The following is an 18,733-nucleotide window of genomic DNA, read 5'->3' as shown; positions in this document are numbered from 1 at the left end:
TTGGGAAAAATAATTTTTGTAACTGTTTGATTGCTGATACTTACAAAGAGCTTCCTCTGAGTAAGTTGAGAGAGTAATCAAAATGACTACTTCGGGGAGGACCGCTGAGGAGAAGGGCACATTCGCCATCACCGTTTCCCGTGAGGTCCACTGGAGTGTATTGGATAGCTAAACCTAGGTTGATTTGGTGTAGAAATGTTGCTACTAACCACCAACTCAGGGGAAGGCTCCCCCTGAAAAAGAAATTATTGTAAATAAAACCTACTTGTAAAAAACTGAAATAGTTAAAACAACTCTATTCAGAATAGTACTGGTTAAAAGCAAGGGTTTTTAGAATACCTGTATTTTCTTATTATAGAAGTAATTTTTAATACTTAAAACAATTTATTTATTATCTTTAACTGAAAAGAAACTATTAAAAAATTCTAATTTTCTAACGGCTTTATTTAAGGATATGTAATGTGGAAAAGGAACATTTTCCTCCTTAAATAGGTTACTCTCATTTAAAATATAATCTTTTCTTATTTTGTAAGTTTGTTTTTCTTTTTTTATTTTTATTTCTTATAATTTCATATACAGGTTGTTCCGGCTAAACCTCACATTAGGAGTAGGTATTGGGAGTTCTAACAATCATAGTCATCTAAAATTTTGCTTATAGCCATAATCGGTTAGGTTAGACCGAAAGTTATGTTTTTTATTGCGTTTTTGAATTACTGAAGTGGTCTTAAGAGAGTTCTCTATACCTAAGTTTGAAATATTTAGATCTTTTTAAAAAATTTTGGATTTGAATCTTCCTTTTTAAAAATCGATAACTTTGCCATTTTTTATTATATTGAAATCGTATTTATGTATACGAGACTAAACGATTGTGACTATAATCAAAATTTTAGATAAATATCACTGTTAGAACTTCCAATACTCCTAACGTGGGGTTAAGCCGGAGCAGCCTGTAAATAATTTCATATAATTCGGATTCTGTACCTATTTTTAATATATTTTTCTTGATTTCTTTTTTAGGATCCAAAAAATATTTTTCTGTTTTCACTCTATGTTTATTTATTGTTTTTTAAATTACGTTTTTTTCAATACCTTTTGTTGAGTTTTTAAACCAACTGCTCTAATATATTTTTTTAACTATTATTTTCCTTTAGGAACTTTTTTGTTTGAATCCCAAATGGTGCAAAATTCAAAAAGCAACTGCTGATGGTGTGCAAGTTTTTTGACTTTTTGTAGATGTCGAACTTTTTGACTATTTTTTTAGTGTTTGAAGAGATCTTGTGTGTTACATTTTGATCAGTTTTCTTTTCTTTGTTATCTGTTTTGACATCATTAACTTGTAGTTCGTGAGTCCATTCATTGCGCTAATAAATATTTACCACATGAAGCAGATCCTATCTGATTCAGCACTATTGGCCGTCTATTACCCAACCAGATGACATCATTGAATCACATGATAGATCTTGCACGACTGCAATTGCATTCTAAAATTGGATTTCACCTTTGTCTTGCATCTAAATGGACTAAAAATCCAAAAATAACAGTCATTCTTTTAAATTGCAGTGTGTCAAGGCGTTTCAACTAATTAAAAAGAAAATTCCAACGAAAAACTCAAAGGAAAGTCGCTATTCAACTCATCCATCATATCCAGGAAAGTGGGAGCGAAATTTAAAAAATCACATTCCGTTCTTATGTCCTATTACACTTAATTGTTATTCTCGACATTAATAAGAACACGCCTTTTTCCTTTCGTTGGTATAAGGCCTAAATGACCTCTATTTGATCTGGTTTTCTCTACAGTAAAATATGAAGACTTTCCTCGTCTAGACAAGAAAGTCGACTTTTTCACACCATCGCCACCAAAATAAAATGCTTTTGAATCACGAGTTGCCAGTGGCGTAACAATCAAGATACGAACAATTGGCGGGTGCGCCACAAGGGTTTGCATATGGACCAATCTTGTTTCTTGTTTGTGACGAAACAACAAGAATAATTTGTCAAAAATCAATTCCGAACTGTTTGTTACAATGTAGATTGTTGAAATGATAAAATAAACATATGCACAACATTAAATCTTAGTTTCCAAGAAGCCTCCACGCACCTATATGTGAAGGTCGCCTCTTTCTTCTTGATTTATCTTAAGAAACTTGAATAATTGCTCAGTTTTAATATGGAATTAATATTTCCGGTTTGTATCTGGTGTAAATCTTTGGCATATTTCGCCATGCATGATAACACACGATTATATAACAATCATTGTCCAAATTGGGGCGACAATTGCATAATAACGAGAGCAAGTGGTTTTAATGAGATTCCGTAGATTGTTTCGCGAGAGAAAAAAATTTGCATTTGCGTCGACTTCCATCGCTGGTTGCAAAATGTAAATCTTGTTCTCAAAGGTTATTATCAAGCTGGTTATGTCACTCAACGGGTTATTACTTATTATTACGTTTACCTAATGGTGGGTACTTGTGATAATTGAAGACAAAATGTTAGTATTGTTATTAATTTCAACTTATCTCAACAATTTTTTACATCTTATTCCATAGTTATAATTCATTTTGATATAAATCTGTAGAATTTTAAATTCAAACATTAGATAGTTAACAGAACTAATAAAATGTTAGTTTGAATTTGTTTTTTTAATTGTTGAGAACTGCATTTCTTTCTTGTTGTACTAGATGTGGGACTTGTATTATTTTTTGTTGTGATTTTTAAGTAATAGTTATTTATTCGACGGGTTTAAATTTGTTTGACTGTTTAGGACGCCCCTGATAAAAATTTCGACATTTCATCTTGGAATTTTTATGTGTATAAAGCTTATTAGCTGTACCAAATTTTGTAATTTTATCTTTTCTAAAATACTTTGAAAAACCTTTTCAAAAACGTATTCCTTTTAGGGGGTGTAACTCTTTTACATAACATTTTTCGAAACATGTTAATAGGAAACCTTTGTCTTAAAATATTCTTTCATTTATTTAAATTTGTAACAATAAAAACGGAACACTCTGTATAAATAACCATTTTGTTCAAAGTTTATTTCTAAACTATCTAATTTCCTATCCTTTCTAATCAAATTTTTGGATTAAATTAAATTTTTTATTTTTAAAGTACCAATGCATAAAGATAGAAGATACAAACCTACTAGTTTTTTTTCATAGTAGGGGCTAGGGGGTATGTATGTACTTACGTCAGTGCGTAGTTTAGTTGGTTTTTGGCTTTGCTATTTTTGTTTTCTAATTTTTATTTTTTTTTACTTTTTTAGGAATAGATTTCATATAACTCTAACTTTGTACCTATTTTGGCGTTTTGTTATTACTTTGAGTTTCTTATTTTAATTCTTTTCCAAAAACAATGTTTTTTACTATTTTCCAAGAAATCATTCTTTTTCGTACCATAGTGAGAAATTTTAAATTTTTTATTTAATTTTGTTGCTTTATTGTCAAAAGATCTAATTTTTAACGGTTTCAAATTCGGAAACTCTAATACTTTTGCATCGGTGTTTTAAATGTTTATTAATTTGTCCAGCTATAAATATGAACACTTACGAGTCTTTTAATGTATATTGTAAACTAACTACTTTTGGAATGTAGTTTCGGTAGTTTAAAGCCCCCTAAGTGAAGTTTCTTAATCGCAGTATTAACAAATATTTTAATTGATCTTCAAGGTTTATATCATATTTTAGCATTAGGCGAATCTTAACCACATGTTGCTTAACCGCTTTGCAAAAGAACTCATAAACCAAACGTAAAAAAAGAAATTAGCAAACAATGCATTTTTATACTCCTCCGGATTACTCCGGACTTCATTCACGCTCACTTTCAGCGAGTCAACAGCGCTTTCGGCAATGCCGAAAGCTTCAAGGTCGATGTTACAACAGGGAAAAATGTCAAAACAGAGACTGAAAATTTAGAAAGTTACATTGCTGTAAACAAATCATAATAGTAATTTATAAAATTGTGGATGTGTTTGTTTTAGAATTCGAGAGTTCTTCCTATTATCTTGAAGATGGACAAACATGAATGCGCTTTCTTCAATTAGCAAAATTTTGAAGAAACAGATGGGAAGTTTTCCGGTTGTCATCTAGATTTGGAATGACTTAAAATAGAGGAGAAATTTAAATCGAGTAAAAGTTGTCACAAGTACAAATGATATTTTTTGTTGTTTATTTAAAAATCATGCGTTAAGAATCATGAAATGACATGATTATATTGCACATTATGCTAGACAAAGCATGAAAAATATAAATTGTTTTTGCATTCACATCAGATGGTTCTGCATTTTAATCACAAGTTGAGGTCGACAAGATTGTTTAAAAATTTTTTCAAAGTCTAATATTTGAACCATATGATACTGCCATTTCCTATTTCCTTGTGAATTTGATACAATTTTTACTAATCATTCAAGGACTAGGTAATTTATGTCACTTTAATTGAAATTCAAAGTATTTTTAGATAATGCTTTTCACAACTAATAAAATTGATAACAAATTTGTTACAAATTGTAATTAAAGCAAATAAATTAAGATTTCTACTTAAAACTTGCCACTTAATTAAAGCGATATGGTCTGAACTTTAGCAGCTCGTAAACAGCTCACGTTTCTTAATAATATATCCTGATTGAGATACCTGACTGTGTTACAAAACACCTGAAATCCGTGTGAAGTTTCGGCAACAAAAATTACTAATTAGTGCAATTAGCCGAGATTATCATGAAGCCAATTAAACGAGTTGAGAAAGATTGACTTTAATTACTTATAAATTTCTAATTCATAACTGAAAAAAACGATAAATTTCCAATTATGATTAAGAGAGATGACATCAAATCCATGAAAACAATTAATTTTTTAATTAATTTTTTGTATTTTTGTATATACATACCCCAATTTTTCGAAATAAACGTGTTAAAGCTAAATAATTAAAATGTGTTTCAATTTGAAGCTTTTTAGCGTTTATGACAAAAATGCATTATGTTTTAGCTTCTTTATAAATTATTCCTTATTTCTGTGTTTTTTACGATTCAAATTTTCTCTTACCCAAAATTTTTGAATTATCGAGCTTCTTTCAAAAAGAAATGTTTTTTGAAATCCCCATAAATTTGTATAATTAAATTAATGAAAAATAGAATTTTTCAATTGAGTACATAGAATTTTATTTGAGGGAAGAATACTGACACAGTAATGTTTTTTTATTCATTTGTAGGCAAAAAAAATATAATTTTGTGAGATATAATTACACATGGGGTGTTTCATAGCTTGCGCCCCTGATAAAAATGCAAGTAAGATAAGACACCAGGAAAAACATATATAAAAATTCTGTTACAAAAATTTTATATTTATTTTTTACCATTTTATCTTTTTTATGTCTATTTATTGTTAGCGATGATCTTATATGTTTTTTTATAAGCAAAATCCAAAAATTGTAAATAATTTTCTAATTCTTTTTATAAAAGAATTGAGAAATATTTTTTATGATTGTTTAATTGATTTATGTATATTTATTTTGTTATTTTCTATAATTTGTTGATTTTTATTTTTCATTCTATTGTTGTTTGTAGTATTGTCTTTTTAGTGTGAATTCGTTTCACTTCCAGTGTTTTTATTGCAAGTCAACATTTCTCCAAAACCCCATGGCCTTGCCACCTTGACACTTCCAGTGCTTATCGCTCCCACTGTCAATTATTTTAAAGACTACATTGCGCCACTGCCTCTTTAATAATCGATTATTTTCCCACCTGATCTATGATTAAGTTGATTGAGTCGTGTTCGAGCCAGAATCTAGATCTACTTTCTCGCGTCTAGTCAATGTCAAATGTGCAGATTTAAGGCGGATAAATTATGAAACTATTAATAACAGAATTTCAACTCAAACATAAATAATAGTCCGTCGACTAGAGTCTATGTTTATACTACCACAATTCATGTGTAGAATTACACAGATTTATCAATTTGTTCACGTTTTCTTTAGATTTATAGTCTTGCACCAGTTCCGGCTAAGACACTCATTATCATATTCCTGTCGTAAAATCACTATAATGGCGGATTTGATAGAAATCTGCGAGGAATGTAGACATCTGTCGACTTTGTTTTACACCATGTTATGTAAAAAGTTGCCAGAATCTTGATCCACAAACCTAGATGAGACTCTTCGCAATTACCAAATATAATACTTAATTTTAAATGTTTTGAAACACGATTTCTCAACGTAACACGTAACCAAGTATGTACATCAATAAGGTACTTCTTTAATTATCAACTTTATATAGGTTTTCTTTTCGACGAGATTTTCACATCATAAAATGTATGATTCGAATGGTGAGAGAGTTGACTTTAATCGCAAAAATAATTTAAAAGATAACAACATATAAGTTGCCGAAATTCGTGCACAGACGTCGTAAAGTTTATTGCGTTACTTTCTCGCTCAGGTGACATGATTAACCAAAAAGAAACGAAATTTTCAAGTAAATATTTATTTTTATTGCGATTTGGACGGATTATTATTATAACCCCAAAACAAAATTTAAAAAACTTTATGACTCACACTATACCAGATGTGTCAAGTTTTATCCGCATTCCCAAAACGGTTTCACCAAAAAATCTTATTGTCGGTTTTTTACAATTCAAAATAGTTAGAATATGTTTTACGAATTTACAATTCTATCCATCATTCTATGGAAAAATAAGTGCTTCAATATCAAAATGCTAATCAAATTTATTTATTCAATCCTCTATGTTAAAATTGAATTTTATGTACTCTTTTCTTCATGCTAAAATGAAATTTTATTTTTTATTATTTTGTAGTCAATTTTGTCATATTTATAATTGTCAAAGTAAAATTCAACAATAAAATCTAATGTCAAAGATCGTTAGTAACTAACAACCGCAGATATATAACAATGGATGTATTTTTTATCATCTAGACGATAAAATTTCATTTTTACATGAAAAAAAGAGTAGATAAAATTCAATTTTAACATAGAGGATTGAATAAATAACTATTACATTTTTTTTATTTACTTTATATGTATACACAAAATTTCATTGACTTAAAATTATAATTAATTGAGCAAAAAGTGCAAAAAAATGATTTTTTTTTAGAATTTCAGTTTATTTTGTAAGAGTGGGAGGTGCGGATAAAATTTGCTTCACTTGGTATAACACGAGAATGAAAGATAAATTTAAATGAGACTAATTTAAATATTGGATTTAGCTGAAATAACTGCTAGATTATTAGATATATAGAGTGAGCCGAATGTTGCTGCTGAAAAATGTTACCGAGTGAAAAAAAAAAACTAAACATGAGATTTTATTGTGACCTTTATCAAACGCAAAACTCTGTAAGAGTGGAGCCTGTTGGGTCGTAGTTTTCCTTCATTAATAATTTAATAATTAAAGAAAGTTGGAAAAGTGATCCAAGTGATCAATTAGAAACGATGGAATTTGAGCACGCCGTCACACTAAATCACATCAATTAAGAAAAAAGCAACAAGCAAACAAACATTTTTTAGCAGTTTTGCTAAACAAAGTAAAGCATTATTTGCTTCATTTGGCTAATTGCAATTCCCTGTTGTTTTAAGCTGAATTTCACGCAAGTATGATTAATTTCGTTGTCGTGACTGATGAACGCGCTTAATTGTTAAGTTCGCAACAATGCGCGATATGGGTAATCCATTTTTGTTAAGAAAGTGAAGGCACAAGCAGATGGTATTCAGGTTTCACTGAATAGTAGGAAGGACAGGTCAGCTGCATGAAGAGATAGCGCCCGGATTATCACGGGACCCGGAAATTACTGGCCGGTAGTACACATAGTGCAATCGCTTACGAAACAAAACGGAGGAATTTCTTAGAAACTTTCTCATTGAACGTAGCGATTTGTCCATCTTCGGAAGGTCGGAGACGAGGATTTGATTTACATTTATTAAATAGGATTTCTCCTGGTTGTGTGAACAACAGGTGCTAATGACGCAAAATTTAATTCACTTATTTGGCGGTTTTTCCAGTTTTACAAGTGAAAAATTAAACATTTCCGTATTGCGGGATTAGAGAAATTTAATTGACCGAAATTAATTATTTTGAGTCGCCCTCTAATCGTTTTTCACTGGTCAGATTAATAATTTTATAAGAAGAAAGAAAAATTTGTTCTAATTTGCTATGAACAGTCAAGATTAGATAAATACCCATAATTGGAACCACAAAACATTTTTAGATGACTTCTTGCAAGGCAAAATTAAAAAATTACAAATTCATTTGTCTTGTGTCCACAACAATTTAGAACGGATATTACCTAAAATGTGCTTAAGAAGATTAAAAAATAGGCAATACATATTTTATTATCTTATACGAAAAAAAAAATTTCTAGGTGATTGTATTTCTTAGAATTTACATACAGGGTGTGTCAGAACTTGCGCCCCAGAGAAAAATTTTAAGTAAATTCTATCTTTCAAAAAATTTTGACATTAATTGTAATGATACTGATGATTTTGTAAGTATATGCTTTTTATTATTATATAGGTATCCCATAAACATAAAGCTCTTTGTATAAAACATTTTGAATATTTATTTTTTGACAATTGACATTTTTTTATGTCTATTTAATGATACTGATGATCTTGTATATATCTTGTATCTTGTATTTTGTATAAAGGGACAAAAACTTTGCCAATAAAAGCCACAAATAACATTAAACAGAGTTACAATTTAGGACACAGCTTCCTTGTTTCCTTTCTAATAGCCTGTAGCAAAAAAACTTGGAAAATTATTTTTCCAACAGAAATAAATGAGTCAAAGTGCAAAATTTGAACTCTCATAACTTTTATAGATATTTTTTTAAACATTTTTTACATGTTCCTGGTATCTTACCTTATATGGTATTTTTCTCTGGGGCGCGAGTTCTGGCCCACCTGTATATACTATTTTTAGCACAACTTGAGTTAAAAACCCAAGAAATTGACTGTAATTTTTTGTAATGGGAATATCTTAGTACCTAACGGGAGCAAAAACAGGAGCAAATATTTGCTCCTTGGGGAATTTTGACTTCTGTCACAGTTTTTACATAAGAAAAGTTGCAAAAAGCTATTATGACAACAAGATTTTTAAACTATAAACCTTGTGTTGTCTCCAAAATATTTTCCAACACTAATATTGGATCAGGAATTTTGCTAAATTCAGAAATTATTATAAAGGAATTTGTCCAAATAATGGCAAAATTGACAAAATACCAAGATTAGAGTATTTTGTGTACTTATAAAATTCGTTATGATTGAGGACGTATTTTATAGAAGAGCGTACAGGTGTCCGAAAAGTCGCGCACCTCCTTGAAAGGGAGTAATTGTGTGGTCCCCCAGAGTACTAAAAAAATGTTTAAAAAAATTTATCTGTTAAAATTTACATTTATTTTTTGACATTTGACATTTTTTTATGTCTATTTAATGATACTAATGATCTTGTATATGTTTTTTTATAATTATTTAGTAAAGGTACAAAAATTTTGCCAATACAAACCACAAATAGCACTAAACAAGGTTACAATTTCTTTGCTTCCTCTTCTAATGGCCTGTAGCAAAAAAACTTGGAAAATTATTTTTTCAACAGAAATAAATAGAGTCAAAGTGCAAAATTTAAACTCTCATAACTTCGAAATTTTTATAGATAGATTGTTTTAAACATTTTTCTTGTTGTCTAGGACACAACCCGATGATACAGTGTCACGGAAGTGCGCGACTTTCCGGACATCCTGTATATTAACGGCAAGATACTAGTAAGAGGTAAGGTTAAATGTACCATAGAAACAGTATAAGATTTTATAGTGTTGGAAAAAATGAATTTGATTTTAATAAAGATTTTTACCAGAAATAAAAACACATCACAGCAGAGTGAAACTGATATAGATATAACAGAACAGTGCCCCGGAGAAAAATGTCATGTAAGGTAAGATACCAGGAACATGGAAAAAATGTTCAAAAAATTCTACCTACCAAAATTTTGATGTTATGAGAGTTTAAGTTTTGTACTTTGACTCTATTTATTTCTGTTGGAAAAATAATTTTCCAAGTTTTTTTGCTACAGGCTATCAGAAGAGAAACAAGGAAGCTGTATCCTAAACTGTCACTCTGTTTAATGTTAGTTGTGGCTTTTTTTTGGTAAAATTTTTGTACTTTTTCTAAACAATTATAAGAAACATGTACAAGATCACTAAATATAAATATCAATTTTTTTTGACATTTTTACATTTTTTACATGTTTCTGGTATCTTATTTTACTTGAAATTTTTCTCTGGGGCGCGAGTTCTGGCGCACCCCGTATACGCTTGAAATATTGTCAGCGGTAAAGCTTGATTCACGCGAAAGAAACCACCGATGATGGCCAATTAATCGACATTTGTGTCAACAAGCCTCAGCGTTAAATAATCAAACTTTTGCAATAACTACTTATTACCACCGGCGAGATCCGAGTCAGTCAGCAAGAATACAGTAACAAGAGCTGCCTGCAATTTCTGCAAACCGGCTCGACATACCTATTGGTATGCTGGAGGAATTACACAATACTTTTACACGTATGGTAAGTAAATGGGGCAATGCCGTAGACACTCCTTTTACTTTTCGACTTGAAGGAAAAATACGCAGTTCACCAAATGTAAATTTATCATTTTTCGGAAAGTTAAGTAATTTTGAGATTTATGTTTTCGATTTTTTTTTTCGAGGGATTAGTGTCAAGTAATAAATAAACCGATCGTTATACATTTTTTAGTTAAAAATTATGATTTATGTTTAATTCTTGCCCTAAATAGTTGAAGGGAAACAAAAAATTAAATTAATTGCATTTGAACTTAATTTTAGTAGACGGTCAAGGACTTACCTGTTATGGACTTAATTATTATAATTATTCATCAAGTTTCAGCTATGTGTTTATTAAATTTGTTTCTTTTTCATATTACAAGATATTAAAATCTAATTATATATTTTTTTATTTGAACTTTATTAAGAAAATGAGCAACGTTTATAAAATTTATTATTTGATTTATTCCAACTGCTGTAATAAAATTTAAAAAGGGTAATTATAATTATCAATTTATTAATAAATCAATAGACAACTTACATGACAAGGTTTTTAATTTTTATCTCATTTGTACCATCTACTTTGTTCTCTAATATGATTTTTTTTTCTAATTAAAATCAAAACAATATTAACCATTAACTTAGGTGCTAATTAGATTTTATATTAGAAGATTTTTTCTAACTAAAAAGTTAATAGTGCAGCAAGGGTACATATAATTATAAATGTTAAAGTCAAAGGATAAGTAAGAACAATTTTAGCTGAGTCAATTATTGACTTAAGTAAACTCATTATTTGTGATTAATAGTTGATAAAACTAAATATAGATAACCCAAGCTAGGTTTAACTTAAGACTAGGTTAGTACATTAAATTGTTTGTTAATTAGTCAAACTTTAATCGTCCTCAAACAGAAGAAAAATGTTCGAATTTCTACACAAATCGTTTCGATTATATAATCTGAGATCAATTGAAGTAATAAAAGTGTATCGGTATTACGTAATGTTTCTTATTACTGTTATTAAGCGATACTTTAAGAAATACTTTTCTTTTTACTCTTCAATCATCTAAAATTAAATCATAGTCTACCTAAACCGCTCCAGAAACGCTCAATTGACCACCCAGTAGACTATGAAGGCTTCTAAAAACAGTGAAGAAACAAGATTTATGTAGCAAATTGAGATTAATTTCTTTTTAAATACTATTGCAAATATTAAGACGCCCACATTTTTTATACTTTTCGGCCTGAATTCAATTGATTAAATAACAAAACTTGCGTTAAATTTTGTCATAATTACGACAGGTGTGTCTAATGAACCGTGTATTATTACATTTTTCTGAAATATTTGTTTACAAGTGAGGTAAGAAATTAAAATAATGGAATAAAAATTAATGATCCAATATTTTTACAATTTAGTGAATGGTAAAACTTGATTTAAAATCTTCATTTGTGGTTAATTGCATATTCAATCAAATTAGAATTTTTTGCAATATTTTAAATATCATAATTTATCTTGTCGTTCTTGTTTGTTGAAAAAATCAATCATGTAATAATTGCTAATTGAAACGTTTTAAGTAGGAATTGCTTGAAGGCATTTATGACAAGTTGTATTATCTTCAAAATGACGTTATTATTATTACACGCCTTAATAGACATAAATTACACGGTTTTCAAATTAAAATTCGACTAGAAAATGTCTTTACATTTGGACCAATTTTATGACAAGTTATTATCTCTATTATAAATATTGTTTCGTCATATTTTCTATTCTTAATACCTAATTTATTTTTGAATTGTAATATTTACCCTATAAACAAGGTAAAACCAACAATAAAATTTAAATAACTGCTTTTATAGTACGAGTGTAGTAAAACAAGTTAATTCCTCAATGAAAATTTTGAACTAATTAAAATGTAACTTAACAATAGTGGTCGACCTTAAATGAAAACAGTAGTTTACTGATTCATGTATACAGGGTGTGTTAGAACTCGCGCCCCATGGAGAAAATTCAAGTAAGATAAGATACCAGAAACATGGAAAAAATATTTAAAAAATTCTATCTGTCAAAAAATTTTGACATTTATTTTTTGACATTTAACATTTTTTATGTCTATTTTTAATGACACTGATGATCTTGAATATGTTTTTTTAAATTACCTTCTGGGGCGCGAGTTCCAGCGCACACTGTATGTATTACAATCTAAATATTTTTGCTATTTTTAATAATTCAAGTTAAAAAAATAGTTTAGCACAATGGCAATAAAATTTTGCTAATTCTGTATTTTGAAATTAATTTTGATTCTACATTTGTTAGAACATTTTTTATGTTAATTTTATGGAGTTAGGCCTTGTATTTACTTATTCTATGCTGGGGTCACATGCCCAATACATTTTCAATAGCCAATATGCTAAAAGTCTGTGTTAAATATTCATACGATTTTTCTAAAAATTAATAACCACGTGAGATTCCATCAACTTTCTCTCACATGACTCTTCTTATTGTGCTAAATGAATAATTAGGAAACACTTAAGTGGCTATTTTTTGGTAAGGATTGTCAAACAAGGAACAAGATGTATCATTCTCTGGTGTGTCGTCACAAATTGCACCAACTTTGATCTTGACTTTTTTTCAGAGAGGTCTCCTTTCAAATTTTTCGGGTAATTTATTGTTTGTTTTAAATAAATGTATAATAAATAAATCAATTAAAAAATATTGTTCTGTATCCACACTAATTAGCATAATATGAAAGTAAAAGTTCGCTTCGTTGCTGGTAAACTTTGCAGCGTTGCTTCATTTCTCATAGAGCATCTTTCTCTTATACAATTCGCCACTTGTAATTGTTTTTACGTAATCTCGCATCCCATGACTACATCTGAAGTAATAATCCTCCTATTACTTCCGCCAAGGCCTCATCAGATTTTTCTGAGGCATCTCACATGACTGAGCACATGACCAGACAGAAAGTAGAATGCATTTCACCATAATAAGTAATTTCATACAACCTATAACCTTACTCGATCGCTTTAGGAATAGTGAAACAAAAAAATAAACATTCTTGTAGTTACATATAATATTATGTCACTTGTCAAGATCATTGCATTGAGGCACACCTCAATCTCCCTCTTCCGTCTCCGTCTATAATTAGCACAGTCCAGTTATATTTACGTTCCATTTAGATAACAATTAATCAACGGTCGTCCTTGATTACTCATTAGGGAAAAAGGATCGTATTTATAAGGCGCTGAAATTGTTTTACAGTTACAGGAGGCGCGGCAAGGTCGGTAAACACCGGCCGGAAACGGTACCATTTCAGTAGCACCCGACATGTGTATGTGGGCTAAGTTGTCGGTACTTACGAATTATTTTTGGCCTAGTTAAAGCTTTATCGCTGTTGTATCAAGATTTGAATAAGTGTTTCGTAATAGGATGATCGTAAATATCTGTCTAGATGAAATCGAAATTGTGTTTCACTTTTGCATGTCAAAATGTGTTGTCAATTGCTGACAAAACTGTTAAAAGTTTACCATATTTTAAAGATATTTGAAAGTAAGTCTCTTATCGTTTCAGGAAATTTGACTTTTTGTAAATAGTTTCGAGTTCACGGATGTGAGAGGATAACAGTATTATTTTTAAAAATGTAATACAACAAGTCTTGTAGTCATTCTCTAGTAATTATTGTTTTTATATCATATTTTTCTAATAATAAATAAATAATTATAGACTTTTACTTTTACTCTTTATTAAAACATAATTGTGTATTTAACCTACATTAAATAAAAATACAAAACAATATGGAAAAAGAACAATTATATAACATAATTTCAAATTCAATATCATTCATTCAAACGGAGGTGACAAGTATTATTTAGATAAAAGTGATGGGAAGCATAAAATAAGAGGGATAAGAAGAAGAAGGAAAAACAGACTACTTGAAATAAAAACATAAAATGCAATGACAAAAAACACTACAATCATTAATATTTATTATTTTATTATCAAATAATATGTACATATTAACACTGGAAAATATTGCAAAAAGCACACATTTATTTTTGGAAGTCTTGTTTGCAAAAATTGTTTGATGTGTTAAAAAAGAGATTTTTCACTCGTGCAAGGACATCAAGATTAAACATTTTCTGTGAGAAATTGTTAAAAATTTAAAGAAATTTTCACTATTTTTTTTTTCTCTGACTCAAGTACCCGTTTTCATATTAATCGAAGTACATCGAAGTAGGCGTTGAAAGGGAACATTTTAAGGTGGCTACCATGCGAAAAATCAAACAATCCTAACCTTAATTTTTCCTAAAAATTATTTTTTCAAATAAATGTGTACCCCAGGTAGCAAAAAATAATTAACAACGTAATTAACATAGGGTCATTTTTGTCATTATTGATGTGATTAAATTTGTTCTGAATGGCACTTTTTGTGTAAATCGGCCTTTAAATTAAAGATGCTTTTAGATTTCTACAACCTACTTGATGCACATTAATATGAAAAAAAGTATAGGTGTCCAATATTTTAATTTCGTAATTAATGTCTAGTAATCTACTGAAAACTAGATTTTAATAATGTCGTAAGTTTTTTTTTTACTATAGCATTTTAAATTCTTTGGTTGTGTGGCAAAAAAAATTTAGAACAAAAAAATGTCTTTATTATTGTTTATTTTAAAGGAAAATTTTATGTTTTAACAAAATTTAATAAGTAAAACATTAATTAAGATAGATTTGTTATTCTTTTACAGACTTTTACTGTTTAATTCCCTGAAGTATGTAGTCGCAGGTTACAAAAAAGCTTCATTGTAACAATAACAATACAAAAAATTCGATATTTTTTTATATGTAGAATATGTCCCTTCATTACACACTTTTTAAACTCTATAAAATTTACTAAATCATAATTTTTATCCAGTTATAACACATATTCTTCGTTTATATAAAAATAATATGAAAATTAGCAGTGTGGTCTCTATTATTTTTTGTTTAATTTTAATAAGGAACAGAGTTTTTACCAGTAAGTAGGAAGAAACAGAAAATTTGATCTTTCAAGGGTTTATAAAAGATAAATTAAAAATTAATTCTTTGTTGTTAATGTCCGATTATTCCGTGGATCTGAGCATCTGGTTGGTTCAATTTGGTCATGTGATCAGTGAATATGACGTTTGCTTGCAATTTAAATCGACCCTAAATGTTATTACTTTTGGATGTACTATAACGTTTACTTTTTCAGAAAAACAAATAATTAGAAACATATTGTAATTACCATATTAATAAATTGATGGCAAGCATTATAAAAGAATTATATGACATTTTTATAGTTTTTTGGAAAAAGTTTTATTTTTTTAATTAAACAACCTCAATGTTTATTCAAAAAAAAGTGTATCGCACTAGCATACGAGTAGAAAAAATGAGGTGAACAGGAAATGACCCAAAAAGAAAAATGTCAACGGGAAGCATTTTTGACATTCCGATGACCGATCACTTCTATTTTGACATTTCAAATAATATCAATCATGTTATCTTTCTCCTTTCAAGTGCTAAAAATCTGTTACATGTCATGACAACAAAGCTTTGATACGATCAGGTGAAAATGAACATATAAATAAGAATCGTAATAATTAAAACGATAAAATCTTCCGGAAATCTCAGGCATACCTAATTACGCTTTATAAATAATTTGAAGTGACATTTAGCGTAACTATTCCTCATTTGCAAGCCTTTTTTTCACCACTTCAAGGTTAGAGCATGATGGTAGGGGCCATTTCCGCAGAATACATAAATATTTATTAGATACTAGCTGATTGCCCAGCCCGTTGACCGATAGAAGAGCGAAAGGAAGACTTTCACTCCGGGGACTCATCTGCTGTGTTTCTTTGACCGACTCCGGATTTATGAATTTTATAAGACTGACCGTGTCATGGCCTACGCTACGGTGGGCGTGCGGAGAAGAACTCGACCGGAGACAAGAAAGTTGCAAGATTGTCACAGAAAGTCACCGTTATTTGTAATTAAATTCTAGGGACATTTTTTTTTTCTTAAAGGCCATAAGTTAGCCATTGACGTACGCACATGTGTGAAAGTATTTTTTCGTCCGTTATAATAAAAATGTGAAAGCAAATTAATAGTTTGTTTTCGTCGGTCAAATTAAAACTGTATACGGAATACCTAATAGATTTTGTGCTATATTATTGACCCCTATGGGTGTATGGGAGTCACGCGTGTCATAACCATTAGGAATGCGAATCGTACTCTCTGAAAGTGTAATGCTGGTGGAACTGGATGTGGGAATTTGGGTGATTAAAATGTCAGAAGCTTAAAAGGGTAATGAATTTAGATTGATTATATTTAAATGTCTTCCGATTTTATAAAAGGAAAAGGAGAATAGAAAAAACCTGGACAAAAACAAATAAACCTGTATTTCTTGTTTCAAATTGAGATTTAGTTTGAAAATAGAAATCTCAACTGGTAAAAAATATGCATTATCTGGAAGTCCACTCTTGACCATCAATCTAAAAAAAAATATAATGCATAAAATATAGTTTAAAATAATAAACAACACACTAGTGGAGAGAAATAAAAGTGGTTGTTACTCAGCGATGTAGTCTCATCAGTTAACGCACTCGCTACGCTTACCATATCTTAATTATAAAAGACTAAATTCTAACTTCAATCTTTTAAGAACTGAATATACGAGTATTTTAGGCAAGGAAAACAGAAAAGAAAAAAGGCAAAAACCAGAATGATATTATAAAATGAATTAGAAGAATAAAAAGCAATAGAGTTTAATAAGTACTAGAAAAAAAACTCATTTTTTTTTTAAGTAAAAAAGGGCATAAGAGTATATTTCAAGTTTGAACCAGTATTAATAGATATCTTCAAATTTTCAAAGCAACAATAAGAGTCAATTAGTCAATCCAATTCCTAATAAAATTCAAATAAAAGCTCAACTTTCATTACATGAATTAAAAACATAAAAACAATTACAATATTGCTCTAAATTACAGAAAATGTAAATTTATTTGCCTTACATAACAGTTATTATTGACTATCGGAGAATAAATCTGCTTCTACATATGCAAACTGTTCGTAATTGCCAACAAAAAGAGCAAAATTAAGTAAATATTTTAAGTATGGTTTACCGCTCTCATATTGTTTTAGTATGCAGTGATAAATTACTAAATTAGATGTATGTATACATATGCACAAGCGTCAATTATAAGGTTTAATCTATTGGAAAACACCCATTATCGATTATTTGTCTTGAATATTAATTAAAATATAAACAAGATTGTCTTTAATTAAACCTAATGCCAGTTGTTAGTTATTTATAGACCTCAAATATGTTATTTTTCACAAACTCGAAACCTCTTTCAAATGTCTTTGAATTCCATTGACTTTCGCCTAGTTGCACGAGAAAAATGGGTAATCGAATCGAAAGGTGAATTGTTCAAATCATCGGTGAAAGAAGCGCAGGAAATGACCCAACAATCTAACAGTTTATAACTCAAATTGTTCTTGGTTACAAGAGTGTGAAAAATGACACTTTGACATTCAGAGCGTACAAAAGATGTGTCAGTGGGTCGATGATTGGGCAAAAGATAATTAGACCAGGCAATGTCGAGATCTTGATCTTAGTATGGCTTCAAGATGATCTATTTACCACCATAAAAGGAATCTAGTGAATGTTATTGATCAATTAGATTTATTTCAAAAGAGTAATTAAACTGGAATTGATTCAAAATCGCAATTTTATTGAGTTATTGCTCAAGGATTTTTTATATTTTGCCAGGAGGTGAATTTTGTGATGACAAGATATCGGTATTTTGAGTCATGATTAGAAAAAAATTAGACTGTGGTATCGAAGACAGCCGCTGGCGAAAGCACTGAAGTGTTATTAAATGTCATCAATCAGGACCTGTCGGCAGTTTTGATAGTTAGACGTATTACACACTTTCGATGGGATCAAAAGTGACACTTGGATAAAAGTTAAACAGCTGCGAAATACGCTTATCATCAATGGTTTATATTAATGGGACTGATAAAGATAAAAACTAATTTATTACAGTGACAGCCGACTATTTTCTGCAAAAAACTTGTGGACATTTAAGTATAAATATAAATAAAAAAACAGAAACGTAGAAAAATAAAAAAAACAAATTTTTAGTTCAGATAGTATTCAGAAAACAATTG

General features: G+C 29.5%; 1 protein-coding gene across 1 annotated transcript in view; it reads right to left on the bottom strand.

The window, feature by feature from the left end:
• Positions 1–18,733, bottom strand: part of LOC123009970 (peroxidase) — a 29,559-nt gene that overhangs the window by 8,288 nt on the left and 2,538 nt on the right. Inside the window, exon 2 of the mRNA XM_044406566.1 lies at positions 45–233. Within this exon, the coding sequence (XP_044262501.1) occupies positions 45–233 (189 nt within the window). The remainder of the gene's footprint in view (positions 1–44; positions 234–18,733) is intronic.

The sequence above is a fragment of the Tribolium madens genome, unplaced genomic scaffold (genome assembly GCF_015345945.1).
Source record: "Tribolium madens isolate multiple individuals breed KSU strain unplaced genomic scaffold, Tmad_KSU_1.1 Scaffold_7;HRSCAF=85;Tcas5.2_LG10, whole genome shotgun sequence".
Lineage (NCBI taxonomy): Eukaryota > Metazoa > Arthropoda > Insecta > Coleoptera > Tenebrionidae > Tribolium > Tribolium madens.
This window is presented reverse-complemented; position numbering and strand designations above follow the sequence as displayed.